Source organism: Myotis nattereri (assembly GCF_964212035.1).
Source record: "Myotis nattereri genome assembly, chromosome: 3".
In the NCBI taxonomy this organism is placed as follows: domain Eukaryota; kingdom Metazoa; phylum Chordata; class Mammalia; order Chiroptera; family Vespertilionidae; genus Myotis; species Myotis nattereri.
Window position 1 is genome coordinate 149365851 of NC_138077.1, and position 27087 is coordinate 149392937.

A 27087-nucleotide genomic window follows, 5' to 3' on the forward strand; every position below is an offset into this window, starting at 1 on the left:
CCTCAGAGCTGAAGCCAGAGCTAAAGCTGGCCCAGAATAAAAAAATAAAAAAGAAAAAAAGGAGCCGTTGGGAGCTTCAGTCACCCACCAGCCTGAAAACAGCCCTCAGCCCCTCACCCAGACTGGCCAGGCACCCCAGTTGGGACCCCCACCCTGAAGGGTGTGTGACAAGCTGCAAACAGCCATCATCCCCTCACCCAGGTGGCCAAGCACCCCAGTGGGGACCCCCACCCTGATCCAGGACACCCTTCAGGGCAAATCAGCCAGCTCCCACCCGTGCACCAGGCCTCTATCCTATATAGTAAAAGGGTAATATGCCTCCCAGTACCAGGATCAGAGGAGCCGCGAGGCCTCACAGCACCAGGATCAGTGGAGCTGAGAGGCCTTCCGGCACCGGGATCAGTGTGACAGGGGGCAGCGCCCAAACTCCCCGATCACCCTGCAGCTCTGTGTGTGACAGGGGGCGGGGCCACAACCTCCCTATCGGCCCTGCTCTGTTCTGGACAGGGGAAGTCTCCCCAACCCCCTGATCAGCCCTGCTCTGTGCCTGATAGGGGGGAACTCCCCAACCCCCTGATTGGCCCTGCTCTGTGTGTGACAGGGTGCGGCACCCCAACCCTCCCCCACCACGGGCCCTGCTCTGTGTGTGATGGGGTAGAGCCATAACCTCACCATCGGCCCTGCCCTGAGTGTGAGAGTGGCGGTGCCCCAACCCCCTGACCTGCCCTGCTCTGTGCGTGACAGGGGGCAGAGCCCCAAACCCCTGAGGGGCCCTGCTCTGTGCGTGACATGGTATAGAGCCCCAACCCCCCTGATGGGCCCTGCTCTGTGAGTGACAGGGGGCAGCACCCCAACCCCCTGATTGGCCCTGCTCTGTGCATGACAGGGGGCGGTGCCCCAACCCCCCAATCGGCCCTACCCTGAGCATGACTGAGGGTGGCATCGCAACCTCCCAATCCGCCCTGCTCTGTGCATGACAGGGGGCGGCGCCCCAGCTCCCCAATCGGCCCTGCTCTGAGCCGGATAAGGGGCTGCACTTAGGGATTGGGCCTGCCTTCTGCCACCTGGGAGCAGGCCTATGCCAGCAGGTCGTTATCTCCTGAGGGGTCCCAGACTTTGAGAGGGCACAGGCCGGGCTGAGGGACCCCTGCTCCACCCTGAGTGCACAAATTTTTGTGCACCGGGCCTCTAGTGTTATAATAACTTTCTTTCTTACAATCTCTGTTTCTCTGTATTCCTATGAGTTCACGTTAACATCACATGTCATCTCCTTATTTCAATAAGCTGTGCAACCACTTAGCTCCTTTATTCTGCTATTACCAAATATATTACTTTTTAAGTATGAAATAGGCCCTGCAATACAATTATATACATATTGTCATATACAATTGCTTCTTAAACCACTTAAGAAGAGAAAGGAGAGGAAATCTGCATGTACACTGTCTTTTATCATTACACAATTCCCTTACTGCTGTTCTTTGTTTTTCTATATGGACTTGTATTACCATCTGGGGTCACTTGCTTCCTGCTGAAAACCTCCTTTTGTGTTTTTTTCTAAAGTCAATTTGCTATAAAGTTTCTTCCAGTTCCCACACTGTTTCAAATAAAACCAGTTCTTTGGGGAAGAAATTCAGAGATCTCTGTGATTAGGGACTGCCTCTCTCCCTGGGAAAATATCTCTGAGCCACTGCTTCTCCCTGGACAGGGGTGGTAGCCTGTGGTCTTCTCTACTTGCCTCTACCAGGGTGGAAATTCCTTCCTACAAGTCAGCCAGAGGGAGGGTGAGCCGGCCAGGCAATCTTAGCCTGCTGTGCATCAGCTAGAGCCTTCACTCTATGAGTGGGGCTGGGTGCAGGTTGGGAGCTCCAGCCTCCAGGAATTTAGTCTCTGCAACTCAGTGCTGGAGGCCAGGAGAAATACTGGTGGCCAGCCTCTCCCAGTGACACACCTTATCCTGCATGAAAGAGGGAAAAGGAAGCCACATCTTGTTGACCACACCCACCAGGAGCAGAGCTTTTGTTAAACTGAACTAGGTAAGAAATTCTGTGAAATCCAGGTACCATTCCGTTTTTACAGCTTTCAGAAATTCCTTTGATGGTTGTTGAATCAGTGCTTTGTACTCAGTGCTTTCAGTTTCACATTACTCTAAGTCCTTCACTTCTAATTAATGGGTCTTCAGGAATTCCGGAAAGTCACATGACATCAGACAGGTGAATAAAAACCCAACCATCAGGTGAAAGACAGAGAAGTGGCAGATACCACTCCAACCTACACTGAGGAGAAAAAACAGGTAAGAACTTTATTTTGAAAATCCCATACATTTTAGTCAAAGATGTAAGCTTTGTTTCAGAGAGTATTTCTTGGTTTAGAAGTAACCCAGGTTCAGGTTGCCAGGTGGGAGGAAGGATGAGGCTGGGTGAAAATGGGGAAGGGATTAAGGATACAAATTGGCAGTTACAAAACTGTCACAAGGATGTAAAGTACAGCCTAGGAAATGTGCTCAATAATATTGTGATGATTATGCAGGCTGCCAGGTGGGTACTAGACCTATTGGGGGTTTCACTTCTTAAGTTATAGAAATCTCTAACCACTATGTAGTATGCTGAGATTCATACAATATTGAATGCTAGCTGTAATTTAAAATAAACTCTTAAAAATAAAATAAAACATAGCCCAGGTCCACTAGATCCACTTTATTAGTGCCAACTGCTTTCTTATGCCTTACAAGTAGAATTTGGTCCCCATATGTTAGTAAAAAGTTTATCTTTAAAGAACCCACTGTGGTGCAGTGAATTCACTAAAGCCAATATTTTGTTTATCTGACTCCTCTGTGCTCTCAAGCAGTTTTTTTAAAAATATATATATTTTATTGAATTTTTTTACAGAGAGGAAGGGAGAGGGATAGAGAGTTAGAAACACTGATGAGAGAGAAACATCAATCTGTTGCCTCTTGCACAACCCACACTGGGGATGTGCCCGCAATCAAGATATATGCCCTTGAATGGAAACAAACTTGGGACCTTTCAGTCCGCAGGCTGAAGCTCTATCCACTGAGCCAAACCAGTCAGGGCTCTCAAGCAGTTTTGTACTTGCTTTCTGGAAACTGCTTCTGAACTCATTAGCTTGACATGAATTTCACACCTCACCTACTTCTCTAACAGCAAAAAAGGTGGTGTCCTTTCCATTTTGATTTGGGTTTTAATCAACCCGACCCTTAACTACTTGGCTGTATATCTTCATTATTTTTAGATTCCAAAGAGAACAGTCAGTATGGGGAGGAGCCAGATGCAGGAGGAGTGAAGGAGGGATGAGCTAGGATAGCTAAGAACCTGTCCCCTGTCTGCAGCACCCAAGACATGTAGGTTCCCACTAAACTAGGTCTTCCAGGCACACGTTCATTAATAACAATAACAACAACACGTGCCCAAGCACAAGCCTCACACTGGAAGTGCATGCTTGGCACTGGAGGGCATGGGACAACCGGATGCTAGTACTGGACCTGGCTACCAGCAGCTCAGAGTCTCTGTTTAGCTCAGAGGCCTCTCTGTGAAGCAACCAGTGCTCATCAAACTTGTCTCCAAGGTGAGCTGCCCCTCTGGCACCCTCCCAGGGCTACACAAACAGCCCTCCATGGGGAGAGAAGGAACGCAATGTTTCTCAAATGCCAAAAGGGGCTAAACCCATCCTGGGATGGATGGAGTAAACCCCATCCACTTGCAGAGGCTCCTGGTGGAGTCTCTCCCTCCATCTCCCTGTCCCTCTTCAGACTGTCCCTGCACCACAACCACCATCTCCACCTCACCTCCAGGCACTGGAGAAACTGAGAGAAAATGCGGTCCTTAACTTACAGATAATTTAAATCCTGAAAGGTTGACTCTGATTATTTTTGTACTTAACAATACTTAATATTCCAAAGAGAGCACAAAGCTGTGTGATATAGAATAATTCAATTCATCACCAACTGTTAGAACTAACTCTAAGATCTAAGAGTGTTTGTTTACCAGGCATTACAAGAACCATCTCAGAATGTCCTGTCATACTCGCTGAGAAGTCAAGGCTTGGGGTAGTTTGCATCATCACTTCAGATGACTGACTCTCCTGAGGAGGAACTTTGGAAACCAACTAACTCCACGCAGGAGAACTATTTCATTTTACTTGTTCATTTGAATTTAACAGCTTTTGGATTGGGTATTTCAGTTTACTTACATTTTTTAAAAATTTTGTTAACTTATCTATTTCTACCAAAAATTTTAAATATTCAGTCCAAGAAATAAACCCTGTAATTCCTCCTGGTTGTATCAAAGCGCTAGAAGATTAATGTTTTACTCCCCAACTTTGCTCTCAATCACCTTTAGACAAAAAAGTGAAATGGTACAGAGGAAGTGTGTTAAAAATTTTTGTTATGCCCTGACCAGTTTGGCTCAGTGGATAGAGCGTTGGCCTGAGGACTGAGGGGTCCCGGGTTCGATTGCGGTCAAGGGCACCAAAAATAAATAAATAAATAAAATAAAAAATAAATAAATAAAATATTTTTTGTTATTTTCTGAGAAAAAGATTTTAGACACCTTATTATTTGTTGGCAATTTGCAGCTTACTGAACATATATACACATTTCAACACAATGCCTACCTCTATAGTAATCATTAATTACTGAGCCCCTGTGTGTACCAGAACCTACAGGAATGAGTCAGACAGGAATTCTTGCTTTATCTATCACACTAAGGAAATGCAGGCTCACAGAGGTGAGTTCCTTTTCCGAAGTCTCATTGACATAAGTGATTTGAAGCCTGGTAGCCACTCCAGAATCTGTGCTCTGACATCCCAGGACTGCTCTGGGTTCTCCCACAGAACTCCTCCACCCCCACAAGTGTCCTCCCTCTCAGCTGGTAGTGCTGCTCCTGTCCTGCCGGAGTCCTACTCATGGGATGTGTCCTCCACATGCTCACAACTGGATAAAGAGATGTTACTGTTCAGTCCAAAGCCAAATCTTCACCTTCATTTAGAACTTAACCTCCCTGCCCTCTTAGATACTCAATTTTTAATCAATACTAACATAGGATTCAGAATGCAACACATGATTTTAAGAGCATTATAAATTTTATCATTTACTTAATCTTCCTAATGACCTTAATGACCAATACATCGTGTGTGGTTTTTATTTTATTTTTTTTCAGTGTTGCCATTTTATGGAAGAACAAACTAAGACAGAGAAATTACTCTTTCCAGTGTACACAGCTAGGAGAGCAGGGAGCACATGAATGTTGTGTAGGATTGTCCTTGAGAAAGTGAAGGCACAGTCAAAGCACTTTGACTGCTTTCTGTCCTTTGATTGCATGAAACACCCACTGTGATGGAAACAGTAAAGTAGGACCTCTCCCAGCTGTGGGACTCTGGCAGCTCTGGGCACACCCTAACACACCCTGGCTACAGCCTCTCTTCCCTGCTAGCCCAGAAACAAAAATGTCCTTTTAATCCAGTTTAAATAAATGAACTCCTGCATTCGCAACTGTCCCTGGGTCCTATAAAGATCTGTATCGTGGTGTTCCGTGAGAGAGTTTCATTCTTTGTCTTCTTCTTCCTCTCAAAGTCTCCCCTCCTCCAACTGCTGGTAGCCAGGCCCACTATTAGCCTCCCACTGTCCCTTTGCCCTCCAGCTCTCAGGATTCACTACATTTGTTCTCCTCAAGGTCACAGAGCACATTTATTTATCTTTTTCTGAGAGGCTTATTCTGACCATCCTCTATGTAAATTCAGCCCCCATGCTCCCTATCTTAGTTCCTGCTTGTTTTCTCCTGAGCACTTGCCATCATCTAATATACATATACTATGCATGCTGCTTATTTGCTTTCTGTATTGTTTGCATCCTCTCCCTAGAATAGAACTCCATGAGGCAGGAATTTGTATCCATTTTGTTCACCGCTTGATCTTGAGCACATAGACCAGTGCCCAGCACATGGTAGGTGCTTGGAGAATGTATGAGGCTAATAAGAAACCAAATCACTCTGGAACTCCAGATTTCTTCTCTGGTCACTCCTCATCTCCTGCATCTCCCATTCTACCTCTGCTTACCCCCAATATGTTAATGTTCTCATGGATCGATTATCAATGTTGTGTTTTGCTCATTCTATTCCTTCTATGCATCACATGGGCAAGGTTGTATTAGGGTTTATATAAAGATCAATATGATAATGTACATAAGGAATCTTTGCCAGGCCTTGATACATTAGGCTAAATACTTATCTTTTAGAAACATACTAAATGTAGAAATCTGACTTTTATGTTCCACACATAGAAAGCTGACAAGCATGTCACTTGTATAACCATTAGATATGACTTCTTGATCTTGTGTTGTACTGAGTTATTCCTTTGGGTTACAGCTCACCATGGCCTCTGGCTACACCATGATGGACCCCATCTGTCTGGTGGAAAATCAGAATAATCAGCTGACAGTAAACCCAACAGCACTGGAGATTCTAGGCAAGATCTCTCAGCCTGTGGTGGTGGTGGCCATCGCAGGTCTGTATCGGACAGGAAAATCCTACCTGATGAACCGCCTGGCAGGACAGAACCATGGTGAGTGTTGTCCTGGGGCAGCAGCCATTTGCTTAGAGATAGTAATAACAGAGGCTGATCATGCCTCTCTCATGGTCATTTTTAAAGAGCCTAACTTCTGCCACTGCAGAAAAGTTTTAACCATCACCACCAAATAAATATCTTAAACCCCATTGTTCCACAAAATCTCACTCTTTGAGCCAGTGTAACAAGGGGTTCCCAGATCCCATCCACTCTTTCTGCTGAAGAGCTCAGCTCCAGCAATTATTCCCTTCCTTTCTCTCCCATCACTTTTGTCCTAAACTTCAGTCTTTTCAACTAGGACACAAATATTCTTCAACATGTCCTGTTTTCAAAAAGGGATGGTAGGAACAACAGACAACAGTATATTCTATATATGCCCTCTCTCCCTTGTTCTAAAGTCCAGTTTTTTTTTATTGCTAAGCAAGACTTTGCTAAATTATACCCTCTTTTCTGTATCAAGTATTTTCCAATATGTGAGCTATACCACAGAAGAGTGCACAACACATACACATAAAGAAAGTTAATAAACATAAAGTGATGCTCTGTGTAATCACTGTCCATATCATGAAATAAAACATCACTAGCACCCAAAAGCCCTAGTGATGGCAAGCCTATAACACGTGTGTCAGAGGTGACACCCGAACTCATTTTTTTGGTTGACTTTTTTTTGTTAAATGGCATTTAAATATATCAAATAAATATCAAAAATATAAGTCTTTGTTTTACTATGGTTGCAAATATCAAAAAATTTCTATATGTGACACGGCACCAGAGTTAAGTTAGGGTTTTTCAAAATGCTGGCACGCCAAGCTCAAAAGGTTCGCCATCACTGCCCTAGATATACCCTCTGACACCTCACTAGAGCTCACCAATGTTTTGATTTTCATGGTGCATGCTTTCACTCTTCCTTTTGAAGAGAGGTTTTACAAGCTGTGTATGCATTTATAAGAATAGCTTAAATATTATATAAAGAGAAGTCCATTCAGGTATTCTTTGGAATACTGCTTCTTTTGCTCAACAAAAAATTTATGTTTTATTAAGTTTGTGATATGTATCTGTAATTTATTTATTTTCACTATTTTATAGTATGCTATTGTGAGAAGATAACCATAATTTATTTATCCATTTTTTGTTAATAAACATTGGTTTTGTTTCTAGGTTTTTACTTTTATGAATGATGCTGATATAAACCTCCTCAATTGTATATCCTGGTGCACAAATACACAAACTTACCTTGTGTGACAGACACAGAAATAAATTTGCTGGGTCATGGAGTATATATTGCCGGAAGCCGGTCCATCCTTGCTGCTTGACACAGTCACTGCAGGAAAGAAACATCTGCACAGCATATGTTTCAAGGGACCTGGCGTATATAGCATACTGTTCTTAATATGTTTGCTCCCCTTAGCGCTGTGTGTTTTAACCAAGGTCACCTCTCCGAGAAAGGTTTTTTCCCAGGTAGGGATTTTTCCTTGAAGTCAGGGAGGGGATAAAACTCCTTAACTAAGTGCCAGGTGGGTAGTTAATCACTTTAACTACAAACAATCACGCTTAAGCTACATAATCTTTACACCCTGGAATGGAGATAAGAAACGCCCTAACCTTTGCAATAGAAATTGACAGGATTAAAATCAACTGGTATAAATACGGATGTAACAAGACAATAAACACCAGAACTTCGCTGGAGATCCAGATCAGAACTTGGCTGGAGATCCTGGCTAGAGATCCTGGCTAGGCTGCTGATCAACTGAACGCTGTCTCTGTGTCATTCCTTCTTCGCCAACTCCGTCTACACCTTTGGGAACCCCTGGACCTGCTGGGGTTGGACCCCAGCAATATATGTTGTCAGCCTTTCTAGATACTCTCAAACAGTTTTTCAAACTTTATATGCAATGTATATGTTTATAAGCAGTAATTGAGAATTTTCCACAACCTCATAAAATTTGGTAGAAGATGTTTAAAATTTGATGATCTGGTGACTTATATATAAGTGCATAATATTTTCCTTATTATAAAAAAGTTTGAGCATCTCTTCACATATTAATTTACTCTTTGAATTTCCTATTTTTTTAAAATATATTTTATTGATTTTTTACAGAGAGAAAGGGAGAGAGATAGAGAGTTAGAAACATCGATGAGAGAGAACACATCGATCAGTTGCCTCCTGCACATCTCCTACTGGGGATGTGCCCGCAACCCAGGTACATGCCCTTGACCGGAATCAAACCTGGGAACTTTCAGTCCGCAGGCCAACGCTCTATCCACTGAGCCAAACCGATTTCGGCTGAATTTCCTATTTCTTGAAGTCATTTTTTCTTTCCTATTAGGTTGCCCCTTTGGGTTCATAGTGATTTTTAGAGTAATCTGCCTATAACTCAGTACAGACTTCATTTCTCTCTATGAAGACCACACACTATTTTTAAAAAATATATTTTTATTGATTTCAGAAAGGAAGGGAGAGAGGGGAGAGAGAGAGATAGAAACATCAATGATGAGAGAGATTCATTGATTGGCTGCCTCCTGCACGCCTCCTACTGGGGATCAAGCCCACAATGTAGGCATTGCCCTTGACTGGAATCGAACCTGGGACTCTTCAGCCCCAAGGTGAATGCTAAGCCCATGGTTGGCAAACTGCGGCTCCTGAGCCACATGCAACTTTTTGGCCCCTTGAGTGTGGCTCTTCCTAAGCCTTAGGAGTACCCTAATTAAGTTAATAACAATGTACCTACCTATATAATTTAAGTTTAAAAAATTTGGCTCTCAAAAGAAATTTCAATAGTTGTACTGTTGATATTTGGCTCTGTTGACTAATGAGTTTGCCGACCACTGCGTGACTAAGGCAAACCAGCTAGGGCCACACACCATTTTTATTTTCAAATGTCTTCCTCTATGTCTCATAAGATCAGCACCATTATGGGTTAAACCTCAATACACTGAACTCCAATGATTCCTAGAAATATCTCTCATTGTCTTTCTCCCACTGTGTCTCTTTCTTTCTGTCTCATTCCTCTCCCTTTCCTTTTTTTCTTCCTCTCTCCTTTTTGCTTTACAATCTTTCCCATTTGTTTCTTTTTTTTCCCCCCATTTGTTTCTAACAAAACATTTTGTCTTGGTCTTTCCTGTAGAGAAATTCTAGACCAATCATCAGGGAAGAACACTTTTTTTTTGTCTTAAAATATTAATAGGTATTTTTTTAGGGTTAAAGTTTTGAGAACACTAAGGGAGAGAGGTCAGTTAAGGAGTTTCAACACCATCCTTTTAATTCTACTCAAGATAACCTCAGGTAATAACAAGGTGCTATTTCATTGCTGAGGAGGTCCCAACCACCAAAAAATTTAACACATCTAGGTATAGTCAATAATATTGTAATAATTATGTATAATGCCAAATGGGTCCTTGTAATATCAGTGGGAACACTATGCAAAGTATATGATTGTCTAACTATAACCACTATGCTGTACAATTAAATCTAATACAATATAATGTTGAAAGTAAACTTTAAATGGAAAAACAACAACATCTAAATTGTGACTCTACCACCCATTCTTAGAACAGAAAAAAAAAAAGAAAACAAAATTATTTATGCCCAGTCAAGGTTTAGGAGCAAAACTAGGTCACTACTTTCTCCCCTTGTTGATAACTTTCTTTATGAGTTTTTACCTCTCATAACTGAGAATGACAATCTTTAATTATACCTAACTTTTCTCACTGGGAGAACTGGGAGTTCAGATTACACTGTATTACTAAACAATCAAATACTATCCCAGTGTAGAAGAATGCAGACCATCTCAGGCTTTACACCTCTCTATGGAGAACTTGCTGGATGTGGAAATAGAATGGCCTGAGCCAAGATGAAGCAACCGTCCTTACACATTCCATCATGTCCGTTTCTAGACCCCATTGAAGGAAACATTGGCCTATGGTGGATGTTAATAATGTTGAACTGTTGGACAAGGTATTTCACACACAGGTTCTTGGGCATATCCTTCACATGCTCCCTACCTGTTGGTTTAAGCCTTTTGAAAGAGGAGCTAGCACCTTTCACAGGTATTTTCTGCCTTCACTTTCATCATATCCCCACTTGAGTCAGGGATAAAAAACAAAACAAAACTCATCATTTCCTTTAAAATGAGAAAAATACAGGAATAAAAGGGAAGGAAAATCCAACAAAGCTAATTATCAATCTAGTTCCTGGCAGGAAACACAAGAACCTCTCAAGGGGTAACTAAAGAATGTTTAATAGAGGGACTCATACAAGGTCATAAGCAGGTCACAGAGAACTAACTTGAGATGAGGAAGCACCCAGAGTGTGGCAAAAGCAATGGCCAGGCAACTATAGTCACTCCTATAGCCTGAATGGACAAGCAAAATGTGACACCAGAATGTGGCAAAGACCAGCACTTTTGGATGGAGTGAAATGAAAGGGCTGTGACCCACTGAGAGGAACAGAGGCACTGGGACACCAAAACTCCCCAAGGGGAAGTGAGAGGACCATATTTCTGACCTCTAGTCTCATGCTGGCACCTCCCACTGGTGGAATTCCACCAGAACCTGAAGGACAAGGGAACTCGTCAATGTCAGAAAAAAATATAAAGGTCAATAGAGGTTATAGTAATTCTGAAATGTGACATAGCTTGAACCATTGATAGTATGAAGTGAATAGGGAACAGAGAGTGTTTCTTGAGAAGGTCCTTCACATGCATAAAGGTTGGATAGGCTGTCCTTGCTGAAACTTAAGCAACCTTTCTCCCAGCCTGGCACTCACATTCTGATAACTTTAACCAATGTAATCTATGGGAAGCCTGGACTATCTGCTCTTGTTCTATACAAGAGCTTTCTCCTCTAACTTCGCAGGATTCTGTCTGGGCTCCACAGTGCGGTCTGAAACCAAGGGCATCTGGATGTGGTGTGTACCCCACCCCTCGAAGCCCAACCACACTCTGGTTCTTCTGGACACTGAGGGCCTGGGTGATGTGGAAAAGGTAAGGCAAAGAGTCTTATTTGTTCTTGATAATTCACATACATTTTAATTGGCAACCACAATTCATTTTTTATGAAATATTTCTGTAAACTACAGATCTTATTAAGAATAATGAGGTTAAATTTTGTTTTCTTGAATTTTCTTTCTTGGAAACTCAATACTTTCCTTATTAGGTATAGATGTTCTGATTTTTGTAGTTGGTCAAAAGGTACAAGATAACAAACACTTATTGGGCATCTAAATTCTAGGGTTTTGTGTTAACCACTATAGATATGCATGATTAAGGAAAAGGCCCAGAGCCTCATTAGGAGATAAGAAATATGCGGTGTTAACATTACTGGGTAACCTGCATACAAGGAGTGACATATTTAACCAGTCTTCAGGATACAAAAAATATCCAGGAGGAAGCTATAATTATGGGATCAATGTACTCTACCAGTTAAGGTGTGTGTGACTGATGGGCTGAAAGGCAGGAAACATGAAAATGATATTTCAGTAGAATAACATATTTAAATAATATTCAAAACATTCAGCTACTCCAGACACATTAATTAAGGTTTTAGTCCAAGTCTCTGGGTTTTAGACATGAATTCCTCCCTGACTTCTATGAATTCATGAGCTAGACCCACCAAAAATATACATAAGCTAGAGGTCCAGTGCACAAAAATTTGTGCACTTGGCGGGGGGTGGGGGGGGCCCTCAGCCCAGCCTGTGCCCTCTCACAGTCTGAGACCCCTCAGGGGATGACCACCTGCTGGCTTAGGCCTGCTCCTCGGGGGATTGGGCCCAAGCTGGCAATCAGACATCCCTCTGGCAGCCCGGCAGCCCTCAAGGGATGCCCACTTGCCAGTGGGGAGCAAACCTAAGCTGCAGTCAGAGATCCTTAGCACTGCTGAGGAGGCAGGAGAGGCTCCCACAACCACCGCTGTGCTGGCAGCCACTGGCTTGTGGCTGAGCAGATCTCCTCCATGTGGGAGCGCACTGACCACCAGGGGACAGCTCCTGCATTGAGCATCTGCCCCCTGGAGGTCAGTGTGTGTCATAGTGACCAGCCATTCCCAGTCATTCTGCTGTTAAGGTCAATTTGCATATTGCCCTTTTATTATATAGGATAGAGGCCGGTGCATGGATGGGAGCCAGCTGGTTTGCCCTGAAGGGTGTCCTGGATCAGGGTGGGAGGTCCTGCTGGGGTGCCTGGCCAGCCTAGGTGAGGGGCTGATGGGTGTTTGTAGGCTGGTCACACCCCCTTCAGAGTGGGGGTCCCCACTGGGGTGCCTGGCCAGCCTGGGTGAGGAACTGATGGCTGTTTTCAGGCTGGTCAAGCCCCCTGGTGATGGAAGCTCCCAGCCTCTCCTTTTCTTTTTTTTTAATCTGGGACTTATTTACCTTCTATAATTGAAACTTTGAAGCCTTGAGTGGAGCTTAGAGCTGGCCAGGGTGGGCAAGAAGCTTGGCTTCCTCCATCGCCAGGGGCAACCCAAGCCTCCTGCTTGCTCCAGCTCCGTGGCTGCCAGCCGCCATCTTGGTTGGGTTAATTTGCATATAGTCATCTGATTGGCTGGCGGGCATGGCTTAAGGCATAGCAAAGGTATGGTCAATTTGCATGTTTGTCTTTTATTAGTGTAGATGTTATATTTTTATGTATTTTTTCATTGCTGTGCTATTTGCAGTCAATCTTGTGTCCTTATTTGTACTAGCCAAATTCTAAAGTGATAGTAGCACAGTGGTCTTTGGCTTCCATTACTGAAAAAAGAGTAGGGGCAGGAATTAAATATTCTGAATTTTAATATTTTTTTATTGAATTTATTGGGGTGCCACTCTATAATCAAAATTATACAGGTTTCAGGTGCACAATTCTACAGCACATTATCTGTATACTATATTGTGAGTTTACCACTTCAAGTCAAGCATCTGTCCATCACCATTTATTCCCCATATACCCTCCTCCAACTTCTCTCATCCCATTCCACTGACAATCACAACACTGTTGCCCTGTCCATGAGTTATTTCTCTTTTTCTTACTTTTTGCTCAATACTCTCATTTTGCTCAATACCCCCCCCCACACACACACACACACATACCTGTCAGCCTGCTCTCTATTTATGTGTCTGTCTCTATTTTTATATGTTTTTTTATGGATTTGAGAGAGAGAGAGTGGAAAGGAGAGGGATAGAGAGAAAGAAACATGGATGAGAGAGAAACTTCATAGACTGGCTGCCTCCTGCATGACTCCTACTGGGGGATTGAGCCCACAACCTGGGCATATGTCCTGACCAAAAATCAAACCAGTGACCTCTTGGTTCCTAGGTCAATGCTCAAGCACTGAGCAACACCTGCCAAGCAGTCTGTTTCTATTTTGATTGTTAGTTCATTTTGTTCATTAGATTTCACATATGAATGAAATCATGTGGTACTTATCTTTCTCTGATTGGCTTATTAGCATAATTCAAGTTCAAAGTACTCAGTATTCACCTCAGTGTAAACCCAAGATGATATACAGATTGCTAACAGATTATAGTTTACATAAACCTTCTTCTTTTTAGCTAATTACATTTGTAAAGGAGCCAAACATCACTCATGATTTACCTTGAATGTTATGTTCAGACTCATCATCTATTCTTACCACATACATAGCCACTACTTCAATCAAATAAAATAACATGTTATACCTTTGTATGAACACACTTTCTGACTATTCTGATTGGCTTCTATAGATCCTTCCATCTACATGGTCTCTTTCTTTCCACAGTTCCACATTCTGCACCTTCTTTAAAGCCCAGCTACTTTCAACCTAATAGAATTGTATCTCATTCAGACACAATCCCTTCTTGCTCTGAAATCACAGAGTAAGTTTTCTGGGTTTTGCATTCCCCCTTTGTCTTTTATGTTGTAACATTGGGTTGCACTCCTGGCAGAGTTGATCACCTTGGATGCATTTACATGTTGCCAGGTATATTTGCACCTCCAGGAAGTCATCTCTGGAGGTCAGAGATTGCCCTATGAAATTTTATATCCACAACAGTAAGTGTGGTATCTGGCATTTTTTAGATGCACAGTGAGAAGTTAGTGAATTTAATTGACTAGTATTTGTGTCACCAATAAGCTCATGGTCAAGAGAAACTAACAAAAAAAATTATTATCCACTTATCGTTGCATGCTTCTATGTTCTTGGAACTGTTTTAAACATTTGACACACATTTACAGTGTCATTCACTTCTTTTAATTGCTAAAGAACTCAGACCTTGAGAGGAGTCAATGTCAAAACCAAAAAATGAGGTTTAAATTTATCACTGTCTCCACAGTGTTTGTTATTTACCCTACTGTTTAGTTATAGTAGAGCCTACATAGTGCATGAACAACTGAATGGGTGATTGAAGAGAAGATACCCAATGCTCTACTATAATGCACTTTCTAGGGTGACTCAAAAAATGACTCGTGGATCTTTGCCCTGGCCGTGCTTCTGAGCAGCATGTTTGTCTACAACAGCATGAGCACCATCAACCACCAGGCCCTGGAGCAGCTGCAGTATCCTTCTAGGAACCAAACCAACATGTGTCATGGAGGCTATGGGAATGTAACTGAGACTATTTTGTTGTTGCTTTTCCTTGTGTCAATATTCATGATTGAGCAAAAAGGGACACAGGGTGAATGGGAATGTTAATAAAAATGATTTCTGGGTGAGATCTGGAAATTTTGGTATAGAGCACTTCTCATTCCTTAGCTAAGATCCCAGCTATGTGACTGAACTAACAAAGCTAATCAGGACAAAGTCGTCTCCCATCTCTGGTGAAGCAGGTGACTCTGCCGAGTTTGCAAGTTTCTTTCCAGACTTTGTTTGGGTTGTCCGGGATTTCACACTGGAGCTGGAGTTAGATGGATGGACTATCACTGAAGATGAGTACCTGGAGAATGCCTTGAAGTTGGTTCCAGGTATCAGAGGATGGTCTGGGTGGTAGAGGGTTCAGTAGGAGGTGGGATTAACTGAGCCCTGTCATTTAGCACTTTACGTCAATATAATCTTTATTTTATATTGCACTGAGGCCCATGCTAATGGTGTTATGGGTATGACAGATGGGTATGGTTTCAATTGTTATTATTACTAAAAATAGTCCAGTGACCAGGATTTAAGCTGACTAAGGAAGGAGAACCCAATATTAGACCAAAGATTTTAGAAAATTTGACACCATGAAAAAATTTTGAGGATAACAACCAATGCTAAGACTTCTTAAGGCTCAAATACTTGTGTTTCTGATTAAGTTTAGTGCTCCTCTGCTTCTATTTATAGAAAAATTCCCATCACTATGGATGATGGTTAACACAGAATCACAAAGTTATCAAATGACTTTATTTTTTAAATATATTTTATGTAGTCTCTTTTAATAGCCTGCATAGTTACATCATATGTATATATATAAAATGTTTCCCAAAAATTTAACATATCCCTCCAGTAAGACTGTCAAATCCTTCATTATCTCATTGTTATAACATCACTCTCTTCAGTCCATAGCCTATTATCATGTTCATATGAAACATTCATTATATAGAATACATTTAGCCAAGAGGAAAATGAGTGGTGCCGAGAAGCATGTCCATTTTTGTTAATTTAATCATTTGTTTATTCATTCTAAAATCATTTATTGAACAGCTGATATAATCCCAGAATTACTCTGTGTGACCTTGTCATGTCCACTATAGTCTGATATAGAGAACAGGTGACTTCTCCAAGTGACATTAGGTTAACCTTATTTGTTGATGTTATCTGCTAAAAAGTCTGTGAACATATTTATATTGTATTTTCCCCATTCAAATTCATTTATTGCAGATTTTCTGAACATTTATGTGATCAAAGATTCCTTTGAAAACCATATAAATTCTCCCCAAGTAAATTTTGCTATTCTCTCTCTCTCTCTCTCTCTCTCTCTCTCTCTCTCTCTCTCTCTCTCTCTCTCTCTCTCTCTCCCTCTCCTATATGCACACATCATGGAGTTTATGTAGCACATAATTTTACCTGTTGATACCAAGTTAGGAATTCCTGCTTTGGTTTTTCTAATCTTTATTGTTGAAAGTATTACAGATGTCCCGTTTGTTTTTGCTTCTTTTTTTTTTGTTTGTTTTGTTTTTGTTTTTCCCATTGACCCCCTCCACTCCACACCCACCCCTCTATTGCCTTCACCACTCTATTGTCTGTGTCCATGGTCTATATATATATTCCCTGTTTAATCTTTCCCCACCCAAGCCCCACCCCAGTTGTTTGTATTTTTTACTCTAATTTTTAGAAGTTGTTCTTATTATTGTCTGTACTCCTCATCATATTTTTCCAAGCAATATCATAAATTTCCATATGTCTACCAGGAAATATTTGACTCACATTATATGTCTGACCATAGGACTATAATATAAAGTTCTATATGCAATCTTCGCCTCCAAAATGATTTGCTGGAGTTTAAATACTCATGGATTGTTTGTCCTCCACATGATATTTTTCCGAACAATATCATATATTTTCATATATCTACCAAGAAATATTTGTCTTTACTTTAGAGCCCACATTATATTTCTGACATGTGGACTATAATATCAAAAGTATTTCTGACAATTTTGGGGATTAACCTATTATTCAAAAATACCTAATAAATAGTCAAGCCATTGAAAATCATGGAAAGGCTAAGAAAAACAATCAAAAGTTTCTTCAGATGGGATAACTTCTTCCTCTTCTTCCTCAGAAGTATTTCTTTTACTACTGGTTCTGGACACACACACACACACACTCACAAATCTATGTTTTGGGAAGATTATCATTATGTTGATTTGATGATTAAATAGGAGTTATGCAAGCACCATGGAAATGAACATCCTTTTCTGAAGACTGTCTCACCAATCACTGCTCTTTTTTCTTCTCTACAGGGGAGGATCCCAAAATCCAGCAAGCCAACATCCCTAGAGAATATATCAGGAAGTTCTTTCCAAAGCGAAAGTGCTTTACCTTGGACCGGCCTACAACTGACAAAAAATTATTACACCGTATGGATGGGGTGTCAGAAAACCAACTAGAATTCAGTTTCCAGGAGCAATCCAAAAATTTCTGTAACTATATCTTCACAGTTGCAAAAACCAAGACTCTTAGAGAGGGAATCATTGTCAATGGAAAGCGTGAGTCTCCTTTGTTACAGCATGTTTCTCTGCAGTTCATTGTGTGTGATTGTACCCAGGGTTTTTCAGCAGTTTTGTTTCCTTCTCTATGTAATATGAAAAAGGTATAGTAGATAAATGCCACACATAAAAATGCATGTTTATTCATACAAGTTTTCCAATATGAGGGATTGTTGAAGCCCACTGTATCTCATGAAACTAATACACTAATGACATCAGCACAAGCTGCTGTTAAGGAGAGGAATCTGCATGATGATGATAAGACCAATGAGATGAGTGTGTCTTGTTGAGGATACACAAGATATTTTGAGAATTTACACCAGTTAGAAAAAATATACAGCAGAATATAAGGCTCTGAATGTTCATTAGAGTTTGAGAAGAAAAGTTCACTATAGCCTTATGTGCAGGGCTAGATTCACAGATATACTACCTGAGCAGACATACAAATATTAAGCCAAATATGTGGCTGAGATTCCTGGAATTCTTAATAATTTTTTTATAAATTTTCATTGGAAAATTTTTTCCACAAACTATCTATTGACCTGTAACATAAACCCTCTTTAATTTTATTTCAATTGGGAAATGTATCTAGAAGACCCTTGAACATATTGGCTGAGATCTTTAAGTTTATGTTATCCTGTGATGAATGTGAGAACCATAAAAGGGAAAGTGTATAGGAGACATAGTGATGTTATTATAAAGAAGTGGATTTGTGGAAGAAAAAGGAGGAGACAAGGATGAGGGTAAGGAGGAAAAGAAAAAGAGAAGCCAGAAATTTTCATTTCAGTAAAGTTTTTGTTACTGTTAGAATGCTGATCTGTAAAGTTTGTAAAGCATGAGTGAGAACTTCCTGTCCATTTCCTGAATATCATGTGTCATTCAGGGCTGGGGACTCTGGGAAAGGCCTATGTGGATGCCATCAACAGTGGAGCAGTGCCTTGTTTGGAAAATGCAGTGACAACTCTGGCTGAACAAGAGAACTCAGCAGCCATGCAGAAGGCAGCTGACCACTACAGCGAGCAGATGGCCCAGAGAGTGAGCTTCCCCACAGACACGCTGCAGGAGCTGCTGGACCTGCATGCAGCTTGTGAGAAGGAAGCCCTTGAGATCTTCATGGAGTGCTCCATTATGGATGAAAAGCAGGGGTTCCAGGAAAAGCTTATGGTAATATGTCTTAGCATATATCCTTCCTAATTCCTGTTTTTCTCGATTGATGCCCCGACATTATCTTTTTGACCCATAGTTCATGTGTTTTCCATTTTAAAAGAGCTTAAATTCATGTGATTGACTGTAGTCTATAGTGGACTATAGACTACTATTCATTCTTTTTCTGAATAATTGGCTCCTTATTTCTATTATAGCAAAACAAATTAATGTGTGCTTATTATCAGTTTGCAAAAAACACATTTATTAGTTCACAATTCTTCAGTTGAGTTCCTATCACAAGATGTATGGGTACTCTGCTCTGTGTACCAATAGCTGAAAACAAGATGGAAATGTACACCTGAAACTAACATATCATAAGGAGGCTCATGGGAACTGCTCTTACATATTCAAGGCAGCAATGGTGCATTATATCCCTATCTTGTTTCTCATATCTTTTACTACCTGTCTGACACCAACTGGAGAAAACTTCTTTTAAAGAGCTGATGTACTTAGGTGTGCACACTTGAGTAATCTCCATTTCTTAATGTCAACCTGTGCCATATGATAATCTAATCATGGATCAATATTCAGCATATTCACAGCCCTAGGGACTGTAGTGTATGGATACCAGAACAGAAAACTCTTGAGAACAACATAATTCTATTTAACATAAGCACATTCATCTTGTCTTTGAATTTGTCATTGGCCATTCTATAAGTTACAAAACTCTCACTTCACACCCTAGTCAGTTTGGCTCAGTGGATAGAGCATTGGTCCATGGACTGAAGGGTCCCAGGTTTGATTCCCAATTGATGTATCTCTCTCACATTGATGTTTCTCTCTATCTCTTCCCCCTCCTTCCACTCTCTTTAAAAAAAATCAATGGGAAAATATCCTTGGGTCATGATTAATAGAAGAAGAAGGAGAAGGAGAAGGAGAAGGAGAAGAAGAAGAAGAAGAAGAAGAGGAAGAGGAATAGGAAGAGGAAGAGGAAGAGGAAGAAGAAGAGGAAGAGGAAGAGGAAGAGGAAGAGGAAGAAGAAGAAGAAGAAAACCAACAGGATTGTAATGTTTCAAGTATAACAAAAAAATTAAAGATCTTATAATTTTACACAATTAAACCCTCATTGAAATAATTCATGAGGAGTTGAAAATTCTGTTCAATGACCACTTACTTCATTAGTGTACAATTTATTTAATGTGTGTATATTTTTACTTATAGTAATACTAATTTGCAGAGGAAAGTCTACTTCCAGTCATATTGAACTTTCCATTCCTCATTGTCAATGGATGGACCTCTGTTAATACTACGACTGATAAAGGAACCATTGATAATACTGGATTGCATATTTGGAATTGGCTAACAGAGTCTAACTTAAAACTTCTAATGAAAAGAAAAACAATTTTTGTTACTACATAAGGTGATAGATAATAACTAGACACTGGGGTGATCATTTTGCAATGTATACAAACATCAAATCATGTTGTACATCTGAAATTAATATAATGTAATATCTCAATTATAACTCAATTTAAAAAATAAAGGAACCATGGAGTTTGTGTCTACAAACCTCCTCATCATTTCACAAATGTTCAGCATGAACCCAAGAGAATTAAGGAAATTCCCACAGGTCACCCAAAGAATTGGTCTTAGACTAAATTAGCTTCTTGATGCTGCTCTGTGATTCCATGCTCCAGACCACCTGTTTCTTCCAAGAGGATCACAGTGGGGACTTCCCTTCTAAGAGCCTCTTTCCTTTGTACTTCTCAATATTCCCTGGCAGGACATCATAGAGAAAAAGCGGAAAGATTTCTTGCTGCAGAATGAAGAGGCATCTGGCAAATATTGCCAGGCTCAGCTTAATCAGCTTTCAGAACCCCTGATGGAAAGTATTTCAAGAGGAATGTTCTCTGTGCCTGATGGATACAAGCTCTACTTAGAAGCAATAGACAAGCTTGAACAGTCCTATACCCTGGTGCCCAGGAAAGGAGTGAAGGTGAGCAATAAAAAGAGGGGGGAAGACCAGCAGAGGAGGCCACAGAGTCTTTGTGTGTCGTTTTGAAAATCTAAGATCGCAGGGCCATTTGTGAAGAGAGAGCAAAGCATGGTGATATCTGTGCATCTTTATCTTCTATATCCACAGTTAGTTAAATACTCAAATAAATAAGAAATCTTTTTCCCATATATAAGATTTATTATCAAGAATGTAGATAAAAGAGAACATGCCTTTCATTTAGGAAACAATGTAATAGTTTTGCACTGTGTATAACAGATACATAATTTAAAAAACAATATTCTCCAGAAGCTTATGATCTTGCCTAAAAAGGAAATATAAATAGTCAATCAGATGTGGGGGATAATGGCTATCATACAGGTATACACAAATAGTAATAAAAATGATGGTGATGGCAAGTATATATTGAGCACACATTTCCTAAACCAAGTATATTCTTAGGTGCTCTGTTTTGATTATCAATTCAATCTTTAGAATAGTATGATTTTAGGTTCTACTGTCATCCCCATCATACAATTGAGAAATGATATTCACTGAGAAGGTAATAAGTGACCTAAGAACACACAGTCAGTAAGTGGTACAGGTGGCAGGGTAGGTATATGCACATGGCATCCAGTCAAATCTCAGAAGGAAGTTCAGCAAAGCTGCCTGGAAGAGGAGGTAGAAGGTACAAGTTGAAGTATCAATAAATGATATGAGTGAAGAAAGGGTAGATGAGCATCCAGTCAGAAGAAAAATAATCTGCAGATCCTGCAAACAATTGAGGAGGAGTGTTTGTAGAATGGCACATAAACCAGGTTGTCTATAACCTGAGGTGAGTGGTGGCTGACATCATTAGGACAGGGACTATAGAGTTGGGAAAGAGGTTGCAAAAAGCGTTTTATTCTAACTAAAGTGATTGGAGTTTTTACTATGGCCATGGAATGAGGGGAACCATTGTGGGATCCTAAGAAAGATGACCAATTTACAGGGTCAATTTTTCAGTTTTGTTGAACAATGAATTCCCAGCAAGAAGAGTCTGTGCTCCTTGTTTCCTCAGGCAATGGAGGTCCTCCAGAACTTCAAGCAGTCACAGGCTGCAACAAAGGAATCCATCCTGCAGGCTGACAAGGCCCTCACTGCTGGGGAGAAGGCTCTAGCAGGTACAGGGCAGAGCTGTGGTCACAGAGGGCAGGGGGGTTCCTGCAGCGCCCCTCAATGTGTGAGAGCAAATCCTTCTTGAAACAAGGTGTTTCCACAAAAGGATTAGAATAACTTGGCTAAATCTAAAAATAACCAGTGAGTTTTAATGGCTCCCTCAGGCAATCAGTGCCTTTCCATTGTATTCTGAAGCATGTTTTGCTGGTATTGTTAGTAAGAATATTCAGAGATTCCTCTCGACATTATAAAACCTTTTAGTCTCTTACCTTTGACGAGTACAGCTAGGTAGAGCTGTTATTTTCTCTCTGTAAAACCACTGTGAAACAGCTGAACAGGCCAAGAAGGAGGCAGTGGAAAGGAAACAGGAGCTTCTAATGCAGACACTGAATGAAACACAGCAAAAAATGGAGGCTCAAGAGAGAAGCTTCAAGAAAAACATAGCCCTACTGAAGGAGAAGATGAAAACAGAAAGAGAAAATGAAGAGAGAAAAAACCGGGAAGAAATGGAGGAGTACATACAGAGTGTAAGTCTGGGCGCGGGGTGGGCAAAGTCTAAAGATAAGTAACATGGTATCTCATGAAGAGAAGAGCAAAAGTTTTCACTAAAGTTACAATGATTCCCTGAAATGTCAAGTTAATTGGATAATTCTAAAGTCCTAAGTCTTTAAGACTAAGCACCTTCTGTGGTACTAGAGTTTTGGGAGGTCAGTTAACATCCTCCAGGCTTCCGAACTGCTGTTTGTGGTGATTATAGAGTTTCCTTGTGCCCCCAAGTGACTGACTTCAGTTCTTAGGATGTTTGGTACACCCATCAAAATTACCTGATATAGTGCTAACTGGTCTCAAAGTCTCAGATTACACATGATAGGAAATATGGTTGGTGAAAATTCTAAAATTTGCTGCATTTGTTTCCACATCAGCCTGCTTCTTTCTACATGTCCAAAGAAAATGCATTTTTTGTCCCTACCTGGAGTTTGATTGCCAGTGTTCTCCAGAGTCAGCAGTTCCCATATGGATAACATGGGTGTAGCCATCCTTCTTCAGTGGAACTGAGAAATAGAACTAAACCTCCATCCCTCCCAAGGAACATCTCTAGGACTGAAACACATTCCTGGCATAGTTGTCAGGCCTGACCCAGACCCAACCCCTCTCCACTCCCAGTGGGATCCTGCTAAGGGCACATAGGTACACACTCCTACTACCAGATCTAAAGGTTTGGAAACACTGGACAAAAACATCAAGGAGCTATTTTAATTCTACAATGATTGTTATTTGGGTGGTAAAACTAAATTGAATTAATGCATTATTGCTGGGTTTTGCTTAAACTCATCGTCTTTATTTCATAATTCTAACTTCTACTGCATCACTAGTTTCAAGAGTCACTGAGGAAATACCAGGAAAAAGAGAAGCAACGTGAGATTGAAGGTGAGAACAGCTAAAAACACCCTGAATATAAAAATAATAAATTGTACTTCAAAATTAAGAACTCTGCTTTTTGAAAAAGCAGACTTTTCATTGAATTTGAAAAGGCCAGGCACAGATTGGAAGTAACTATTTTCAAATCACACAGATAAAGGACCTGTATCCACAATATTTCAAAAACTCTTAAAACTCAACAAATGTGTCACTATTGGAAGAGCAAACATCTCAAGTATGAGAGGAAAATGATATAATTTAGTTAGTAACATCATTACTTATAAGAAAAGTGGAAATTCAAGCCACAATGAGATACCACTATGCATTTCTAGAAAGGCTAAAATTAAAAGGACTAAACATCTCAAGTGTTGGTGGGGATGTGGAACCCTTATACCCTGCTATGGGAATGTAAATGGTAAATTGCTCTGGAAAACAGTTTGTCAGTTTCTGAAAAAGTTTCATAAAAACCTACCATGCCATCTAATCATTTACTCCTAGATATATCCTCAGTAAAGATGAAATTTTATGTACATACAATAACTTGTTTGAAAATGTTCATAGCTGCTTTCTTGGTAATAGCCAATAACTGGAAACAAGCCAAGTGTCCATCAATAGATGGACAACAAAATTTAACATATCAATACAAAAAAATACAACTGAGCAATAACATGGAATAAACTAATGATACATAAAACAATGTTACAGAAATAAATATTCTGAGTGAAAGAAGGCAGACAAAAAAGTCTACATACTGTATGATTCCATTTATGTAAAATTCCAGAAAAAGCAAACTATTCTCTAGTCACAGAAACTGGCTGGTGGTTTTTCCTAGTGATGGGGATGAGATTTTATGTTCAGGAGGAGGGCCAAAGGGCATGAGGAGATGTTTCAGTCATAGGTATGTTCCTAACTTGATTGTGGTTTGGTTTGTCAGGTGTATACAAGTATAATAGATAGATAAAAATGCATTTGGCAGTAAATAGTGTTACCATTATACATCAGTAAAGCTGTTCAAGATATAAAAATAAAAATAAAAATTCCAGATATATGGGAAACCCTATAAATTTTGTCAGCAACATTAATGCACTGGAAATCATTATTGTAGTGCAAATAATAGTTTGTAGCAAGTATAGTTCATAGTTCAAGGAGATTTTTAACTGTTGTTTACAGTTGTCTTTTGCTTCCTCAGTGCAAAAGCTATCACAAGAGGTTTTCTCTATGAAATAAGAATAAAACAAAAAAGATGAGGTGAAGGCAAAATAAGCCATAACAATTTCACCCTCATGTTTCTCTGCTTATTTTTCTTTGTCAGTGCAACGTATAAAGGCTGAATCTGAAGCAACTACAAGAAAAATGTTGGAGGAAGTACAAAAAAAGAATGAACAGAAGTGGGAAGTGACAGAAAAGAATTATCAGGAACACGTGAAAAGACTTGAGGAGATGGAGAAGGAAAGGGCAGAGGAAGCAAGGAATGCAAAACATAAACTTCAGGTATTCAATTCTGTCATCGCCATTTTAACTTCAACTGTACAGAATCAAAAATGTTGCTTAGAAAGTAGAACATTATGTCGTTTTTCTAGCCCAATCACTTGTAGACTCTACATTCTCTTACTGCTTCTACCTGTTACCATCTCTGGTTACTAAAGGATAATACTTGCAGGATAAAATCTCATGGAATCCTTTATGATTACATCACAAATAATAATTGTTCATTAACAGGCACTATTCAATGGCTTTACGGTCATTCTGTCATCTAATTGTTATATTATGTTCTAAGTGCTATTATAATCTTATTTTTAAATAAGGAAATTGTAATATCATGAGAGATAAGCATCGTTTCTGAGTCCTGCCTTGTGGAAGAATAGCTGTTCTGTCTATCTGACTGAGTGGAGTTCAAGGTATTTTTGTTTCCTCAGTACCTGGTGTAACTTTATCTCTGCAGGCACCCTAATGAAGTAAGACTCTGTGACCAGCTACAGAATTAACCATGTAATTACATACCCAGGCTGCCTGTATCTTCTTGTTCTCCAGGCTCTACTGAGTCATTGTTGAGTCCAGATGTCCATCCAAAAATACAATATGGACTGGCACAGGCCCTGATCTCTTCAACTTATTTCTGTTACCTTGCCACCAAGTTTTGGAGAGTTGTATTAAGTTTCCTGATCAATCATCTGCCATGATTCTGAATTATATAGTAAACTTCCCAATGGAATTCACTAATCTTTCTCACCTTCTTAGATATATATTTGAGAATCCACACCACCTAGATCAGAGTTGAGGGAAAAAATGATTTATTTTCCAGGAACCCTATGATGCATGTGGGTGAAGAAAACCAAGAATAGGATCTGGGTCACTAATATTTTAGAAACTATAAGAAAGAACATTTCTGTAGCTAAATAAAGCCCAGAAATATTATTGGTTGGCATAGGAGAAAGTGATATGGTAGAAGTTAAGAAAGGCACATAGTTAAAAATAAATTTGAAAAACTCATAACATAGGCATTGGCAGGGGAAATAATTTGGCAAATGTGAGAAACATTTTAAATTGTGTGAGTTCAGTCTCCACTTTTTCTTTTAGGAATCTGAGCAGAAAATTGAATGGCTTCTCGAGAAGAACAAGAAACTTGAAAATGAGTTACAGTCCAAGGGATCATGTAACATATTGTAAAAATCCCAGGATCATCATTTCGTAACTAGCTCCCTCCACTCCCCAGCCCCCAGAGGGAACAACCTCTGAATGTCAAACAGTTGCCTCTGAACTAAAATTGGAAGCATGATGTTTATAATTTTTTTGTTTGTTTTGTTTCCTTACTCCTCACCCAAGGATATTTTTTCCATTGATTTTTAGAGAAAGCGGAAGGAAGAGGGACAGGCAGAGAGAGAAACATCAATGTTTCTGTGAACCAGTGCTCTATCCACTGAGCCAAAATGGCTAGGGCTGATGCTTGCAATTTTGTTGAAACATAAAGTTTGTAAAGAAGAAATAAACTGTGAAGACAATGGTTTTTTTTGACAAAGTGATTCAATTCATGCTTAATTATAGTAAGAGTGATTAGCATGATTCTTAACTGGATCCAATATTTGAAATCAGGCATATTGAATCTAGAGACACATTAAATTGTATAATGGGACGCTTTTTACAATGAGGAGATAGCAGGCGGGTTCTGTTCAGGTTAGACTTGCTCTCTCTCATATACCTCACCCCACTAGACATCCTCAGTCCTATACTATTGCTCAAGGGTTTCCTTTGGTTTGGGGATAGGGTTGGGGTATTGTGAACTTAGTTAGGGTAGTGATGGCGAACCTATGAACTCATTTTTTTGGTTGCTTTTTCTTCGTTAAATGGCATTTAAATATATAAAATAAATACCAAAAATATAAGTCTTTGTTTTACTATGGTTGCAAATATCAAAAAATTTCTATATGTGACATGGCAGCAGAGTTAATTTAGGGTTTTTCAAAATGCTGACACGCCGAGCTCAAAAGGTTCGCCATCACTGACTTAGGGCAAAGATAATGGAAGTGAACAAAGCCATGGGACACATTGATCATCACTCCTGACAAGAAGTCTATGGCTCATGAGCTGGCTGCAAATAAGGGAGACCTGGGACAATTGATTGCAAGGTGCAAACAGAGTACAGTTCTTGGTGGCTGTACTTGATTC

General features: G+C 40.2%; 1 protein-coding gene across 1 annotated transcript; it reads left to right on the forward strand.

Annotated features, from left to right (window-relative positions):
• The first annotated feature begins 2248 nt into the window (after positions 1 to 2248).
• Positions 2249 to 26435, forward strand: LOC308516714 (guanylate-binding protein 7-like). Its single transcript, XM_081087773.1, has 13 exons — positions 2249 to 2290; positions 6378 to 6573; positions 11431 to 11558; positions 14974 to 15083; positions 15292 to 15488; positions 17463 to 17708; positions 18592 to 18872; positions 20638 to 20850; positions 21908 to 22010; positions 22336 to 22532; positions 23379 to 23433; positions 24737 to 24915; positions 26002 to 26435. The coding sequence occupies exons 2-13, from the start codon at positions 6384 to 6386 to the stop codon at positions 26089 to 26091; spliced, it is 1989 nt and encodes a 662-aa protein (XP_080943899.1). The 5' UTR covers positions 2249 to 2290; positions 6378 to 6383; the 3' UTR covers positions 26092 to 26435.
• The last annotated feature ends 652 nt before the right edge of the window (positions 26436 to 27087 follow it).